Source organism: Pristiophorus japonicus, chromosome 6 (genome assembly GCF_044704955.1).
Source record: "Pristiophorus japonicus isolate sPriJap1 chromosome 6, sPriJap1.hap1, whole genome shotgun sequence".
NCBI lineage: Eukaryota > Metazoa > Chordata > Chondrichthyes > Pristiophoridae > Pristiophorus > Pristiophorus japonicus.
The window spans coordinates 198433511-198440198 of record NC_091982.1 but is presented as its reverse complement, the minus strand read 5'-3'; the positions used below and the strand labels follow the sequence as shown (position 1 = coordinate 198440198).

The 6688-nt window shown below is 41.9% G+C and overlaps 1 protein-coding gene across 2 annotated transcripts in view; it reads right to left on the bottom strand.

Annotated features, from left to right (window-relative positions):
* Positions 1-426: 426 nt before the first annotated feature.
* The window catches only part of kcnab1a (potassium voltage-gated channel subfamily A regulatory beta subunit 1a), a 452196-nt gene continuing 445934 nt past the window's right edge, over positions 427-6688 (bottom strand). For both annotated transcript variants that reach the window (XM_070882310.1, XM_070882311.1), the window contains exon 14: positions 427-2573. In XM_070882310.1, the coding sequence (XP_070738411.1) occupies positions 2484-2573 (90 nt within the window). In that variant the 3' untranslated portion in view covers positions 427-2483. The remainder of the gene's footprint in view (positions 2574-6688) is intronic.

Sequence of the window (6688 nt, the reverse complement as noted above, 5' to 3'; positions counted from 1 at the left end):
TAACAATGATGTCATGCACAAATAATATAATTCATTCCCACATCATTTACATCTGTATATCGTGTGCTTGTAAACTAATGTTAAAAAAAGTCGCCAAGCAATTTTTTCCGAGATGGAACACCTCTAAGAACACAGGCAATTACTACAGGAATATTTTAAAACCTACTAAATTAGAGCCTAAGAATATGTAACTTGACAAAGTGATATTAATTGTTGGCAAGCCAGTTAAGTTGCTGCGTTATCATTATGTCTGCTGATTAGTCCTGGTTTCTCATTAAACTTGCAGCAGTAATTCAGCAATAAGTAGATTGTTAAGATAGTGAAACATGATATCAGTACATGACAGAACAAATTAACTGACACAATGTTATGCCTGTACCTAATTAATTTATTTGTTATATATACATATTAATCAAATCAGGTACAGCTTTAAGTAATTTTTACCATCGAGCAAAAGATATGAACTGTCACTTAAATCTGGTAACTAGCCAGAGTGCATAGTACTCCAGATTGTTTAAGTATTTGTAATAGTATTAAAGCAAGTGAGAGTATATGACCTGATCTTCCCAACATTAGCACAACTTTCGGTTTTACATCTCATGGTCACCTTTCCACTTCTGCACTGTAGCTGTGCTAGCTTTCAGTAATGTGTCACATGTTTTCTGCATAGGAAACTAATATCGATCTACCAACTGGTTTCTTAAAATTCTTCTATCATAAGTTATTTAAAACCATCTTAACTTGTTTTAATATATATGAACTTAGGAACAGGGGTATGCCATTCAGCCCCTCAAGCCTGTTCCACCATTCAATCAAATAATGGCTGATCTATACCTCAACTACATTTACACACCATTATACATGTCCCTAAAAATCTGTTGATCTGAGTCTTGAAAGTTTCAATTGACCCAGCATCCACACCCTTTTGGGGGAGAGAATTCCACATTTCCACTACCATTTGTGGAGAAAGTGCTTCCTGATTTCACTCCTGGCTTAGCTCTATTTTTAAGATTGTGCCCCCTTGTTCTGGATTTCCCCACCAGAGGAAATAATTTCTCTGTATCTATTCTAGTGAATCCTTTTATCATTTTAAACACCTCAATTAGATAACACCTCAACTTTTATAACTCTGGGGAATACAGCCCATTTATGCAACCTATCCTCATATTTTAACCCTTTAAGGATTGGTATAATTCTGGTGAATATGGACTATACCCCCTCTAGGCCAATATATCCTTCCTGAGGTGCGGTGCCCAAAACTGAATATAATACACCAGATGTGGCTGTGACTAAAGCATTGCTTCCACCCCTTTGTATTTCAACCCCCTTGAGATAAAGGCCAACATTTCATTAGTCTTTTTCAACACTTTCTGTACCTGTGCACTAGCTTTTAATGATTTGTGTACCTATACCCTTTATTCTGCCAGTTTCCAGTCTTTCCTCATTAAGAAAATATTCTGATTTGTCATTCTTGGATCAAAAGTGGATTACCTCACACTTTCCCACATTGCACTGGTTTTGCCCACTCACTTAATCTGTTTATTTAACTTTTACTTTCTGCTCCCATCCACACAACTTACTGTGCCTCCTAAATTAATGTAATCTGTAAACTTGGATATACAGCTCTGTATTCCTTTATCCAAGTATGACCTGTAAGGTGAAAAGCAGACCGGGGAACATTACTTATCACATACAGCCAATCAGAGTATATTCCCTTTGAGTACTTTCTCTCTCTCCTATTTCTCAACCAATAAAAGCATTAAAAACTGTACATTTAGGTAACAGAAGGGGGTTAGGTTTACAGGCCTTTCATACAGCAATTGTTGCTTTCTGAAAAAGGCACCCAGCAGTTACGTGTGTCAAGTGTGTGTGGTGTAATAAATTTACAGTGCAGTTTAAGCTTTGACTATTGCAGATTGACTGCCGTAAGTGACTTTATACATAAGTGTACTTGTCTAGTCCAGAGCAGGTTAAAATGAGCATTTGTTTTCAGTATATTTTACAACCTGAAAAAGTATCCGAAATGCATCTTTGGGTTTCGATTGATGTAAACACATTCAGACTCTTGTTTTAAAGTCAAAAAATTCCTCCATAAAGTAAGCTATTACACACATGTCTATGATCTGAAATTCACTGGGCAAGGTTCAAATGCGAGGAAAAAATAATTATGTAACCCTTGTACTGGAATTGAGATTCCAAAGATACACAAGCTATGAACTTGTTCTATTTTTTTTACATTATAAGCAAAAGAAAGAGATAAATGTAGCGCTCAGTTTCACTGACGAGAAAACTCCAGGAACTACCTTAATAACCTGGGAGATTCTAAATGTGCTTCTGTATAAGGGCACATCTCTCATTGCATGGGCATGCATCTGTGGGAATTCAGCAGCAAAGCTTTAGATTCACATTAACCAGACAGTGGTCCTGCAATTAAGAGTACCACTTTCATCATGCAGTCCCAGTCAATATCATGCATCTTTAAATTAGGATCTGTAGTCCTTCTTGCTGTATGGTTTGTTACCAAGTATGTTGTCGATTTCATTCACAGTCTGTGTTGTCATCTTTGCGAGAACCTGAAAATTTTCCAAACATTTCAGTAAGTAACTGAGGAAAGGGATCCTGAAAAGTAGTAAAATTATTTTGACCGATACAGATTACAGTTACGAAAGAACTTGAATGTATAAAGTACCTTTCATGCCTCAGAATGTCCCTAAATGCTTTACAGCCAATGAAGTACAAATGATGTTAGTTGAGGGATAAATATTGGCCACGACACAGGGGAGAATTCGATTCTTCTTCGAAATACTGCCATGGGATCTTTTACATCCACCTGAGAGGATGGACGGGTTCTTGGTTTAATGACTCATCTGAAAAATGGCATCTGAAATAGTACAGCACTCCTTCAGTACTGCACTGGAGTGTCAGCCTCGATTTTGGGCTCAAAACTCTGGAATGGGACTATGACCACAATCTTTTGATTCGGAGGCGAGAGTGCTACCAACTGAGTCATGGCTGATAGAGTAGGAGGAATCTCTGGTCTGGTGTGACTGATGTAAAGTCCTTGTACAAGATATGTCGTTATGGATACAAAGGTAAATTGGTGCTGGTGATAGGCTTGATCAATACCACGGACGTTCATGGGTAAAACATTTAATCTGGTCCAAGCTACAATTCCTCCACAAGTTCTCAATTCCACAACAGAGTTTCATGTATTGATATTAGAGACGTTTGAAATGTTTACCACTAGGCAATGGATAAATGTGTATCAGATTTGAATGGCCTGGAATGAAGCAGTTAATTTTGTGTAGCTTACCCCACATTCATCCTTCATATTCAAATTGACTTCGTTTGTTCCCCCCCTCCTCCCTTGAAATGGCAATAACTGATAAAGTTGGTGGAAAAATGAGCAAAATTATATAAAAAAACACCACTATATAGAATGCATTGCAGAAATGAACTTTACTAAGATACAACAACAACAACTTGTATTTTTATAGCACCTTTAACATACTAAAACATCTCAAGGCGCTTCACAGGAGGACGAAACAAATAAATTTGACACCGCAAGAAGAAATTACGTCAGATAACCAAAATCTTGGTCAAAAGAGATAGTTTTAAGGAGTGTCCTAAAGGAGGAAAGAGAGATAGAGAGGTTTAGGGAGGGAGTTCCAGAGCTTGGGCCTAGGCAGCTGAAGGCATGGCCACCAATGGCCGAGCAGTTATAATCAGGGATGCTCAAGAGGGCAGAATTTGAGGAGCGCAGACATCTCGGGGGGCGGGGTGGGGGTTGATGCTGAAGGAGATTAGAGATAGGGAGGGGCGAGGCCATGGAGGGATTTGTAAACATGGATGAGAATTTTGAAATTGAGGCGTTGCTCAACTGGGAGCCAATGTAGGTCAGCGAGCACAGGGTGATGGGTGAGCGGACTTGCTGTGAGTTAGGACACAGGCTGCCGAGTTTTGGATGACCAAGTTTACGTAGGGGGTAGAATGTGGGAGGCCAGCCAGGAGCGCGTTGGGAGTAGTCAAGTCTAGAGGTAACAAAGGCATGAATGAGGGTTTCAGCAGCAGATGAGCTGAGGCAGGGGTGAAGAAGGGCAATGTTGTGCAGGTGGAAACAGGAGGTTTTAGTTATGCCGTGGATATGTGGCTGGCACCTCATTTCAGAGGCAAATATGACACCTAGGTTATGAACAGTCTGATTCAGCCTCAGACAGATGCTAGGGAGAGGGATGGAGTCGGTGGCTAAGGCACGCAGTTTGTGGCGGAGACCAAAGACAATGGCTTCGGTCTTCCCAATATTTAATTGGAGCAAATTTCTGCTCATCGATCTGGATGTTGGACAAGCAGTCTGACAAATTAGAGACCATGGAGGGGTCGAGAGAAGTGGTGGTGAGGTAGAGCTAGGTGACGTCAGCGTACAAGTGGAAAGTGACGGCATGTTTTCAGATGATGTCGCCAAGGGGCAGCATATAGATGAGAAATAAAAGGGAGCCAAGGATAGATCCTTGAGGGACACCAGAGGTAAAGATGCAGGAGTTCGAAGAGAAGCCATTGCAGGTGATTTTCTGGCTAGGATTAGATAGATAAGAATGGAACCAGGCGAGTCCAGTCCCACGCAGCTGGATGGTGGTGGAGGGGCATTGGAGGAGGATGGAGTGGTCAACCGTGTCAAAGGCTGCAGACAGGTCGAGAACGACGAGGAGGAATAGTTTACCTTTGTCACAGTCACAAAGGATATCATTTGTGACTTTGATGAGAGCCGTTTTGGTACAGTGCCAGGGGCAGAAACCAGATTGAAGGGATTCAAACATGGAGTTCTGGGAAAGATGGGCATGGATTTGGGAGGTGACAACACATTCAAGGACTTGGAGAGGAAAGGGAGGTTGGAATTAGGGTAGTAGCTTGCAAGCTCAGTGGAGTTAAGGGTTGGATTTTTGAGGCGAGGGGTGATGACAGCAGATTTGAGGGAGAGGGGGACAGTACCTGAGGGGAGAGAACCGTTTAACAATGTGAGCTAACATGGGAGCCAGAAAAGGAAGTTAGGTGGTCGGCAGTTTAGTGGGAATAGGGTCAAGGGAGCAGCAAGTGGGTCTCGTGGACAAGATGAGCGTGGAGAGGTTAAGAGGGGAGATCAGAAAGAAACTGGAGAGAGATGCGAGTTCAGGGCAAAGGGGAACCTCCGAGGAAGTTTGGCCCTGTGGGCTAGGGGAAGGAAGGGAACTGGCAGAGGCAGCTGATCGGATGGTCTCAATCTTTGAGACAAAGAAGTCCATAAGCTCCTCGCACTTGTTGGAGGTGAATGTGGTGGAGACGGGAGAGGGGTTTAAGATGATGGTTAGCAGTAGGGAATCGTAGCTGGGGATTATCTTTGCATTCCAGAATACAGAGGGGTGATGGGTGATTTTTGATTTGGGTATATATTGGGAAGGCAGCAGATGGGATTTCCGCTCTGCCCACCCGATGCAGTTAGTGTGAGGTAATAATTTTGTGGTTGGGGCAGCGGAGTGGGGTGGCCAATCTGGTTGGGCCTGCAGCAGCATTTTAAAGGGGAACAGTGGAAGCATCAGGAGTGAAAGGGAGTAGCGATTTATGGTGCAGGTAAAATATTTACAGCAGCAAGGAGAACAAATGTTTGAAGTCTTTGTGGCTCAAAAGACAGAAGCATTTACAGTACAGGACTGGGAGAAATTTAGAATTCAGCAGAGGAGGACTAAGGGTTTAATTAGGAGGGGGAAAATAGAGTATGAGAGTAAGCTTGCAGGGAACATAAAAACTGACTGCAAAAGCTTCTATAGATATGTGAAGAGAAAACGATTAGTGAAGACTAATGTAGGTCCCTTGCAGTCAGAATCAGGTGAATTCATAATGTGGAACAAGGAAATGGCAGACCAATTGAACAAATACTTTGGTTCTGTCTTCACTAAGGAAGAGACAAATAATCTCCCGAAAATACTAGGGGATCGAGGGTCTAGCGAGAAGGGGGAACTGAGGGAAATCCTTATCAGTCAGGAAATGGTGTTAAGGAAATTGAAGGGATTGAAGGCCAATAAATCCCCAGGGCCTGATAGTCTGCATCCCAGAGTACTTAAGGAAGTGGTCCTAGAAATAGTAGATGCATTGGTGGTCATTTTCCAACATTCCATGGACTCTGGATCAGTTCCTATGGATTGGAGGGTGGCTAATGTAACCTCACTTTTAAAAAAAAGCGAGAGCGAAAACAGGGAATTATAGACCGGTTAACCTGATATCGGTGGTCGGGAAAATGCTGGAGTCAATTATTAAAGATGTAATAGCAGCGCATTTGGAAAGCAGTCACAGGATCGGTCCAAGTCAGCATGGATTTGTGAAAGGGAAATCATGCTTGACAAATCTTCTGGAATTTTTTGAGGATGTAACTAGTAGAGCGGATAATGGGGAACCAGTAGATGTGGTGTATTTGGACTTTCAAAAGGCTTTTGATAAGGTCCCACACAAGAGATTAGTGTGCAAAATTAAGGCACATGGTATTGGGGGTAATGTATTGACGTGGATAGAGAAATTGTTGGCAGACAGGAAGCAAAGAGTGGGAATAAACAGGTCTTTTTCAGAATGGCAGGCAGTGACTAGTGGGGTGTCATAGGGTTCAGTGCTGGGACCCCAGCTATTTACAATATACATTAATGATTTAGATGAAGGAATTGAATGT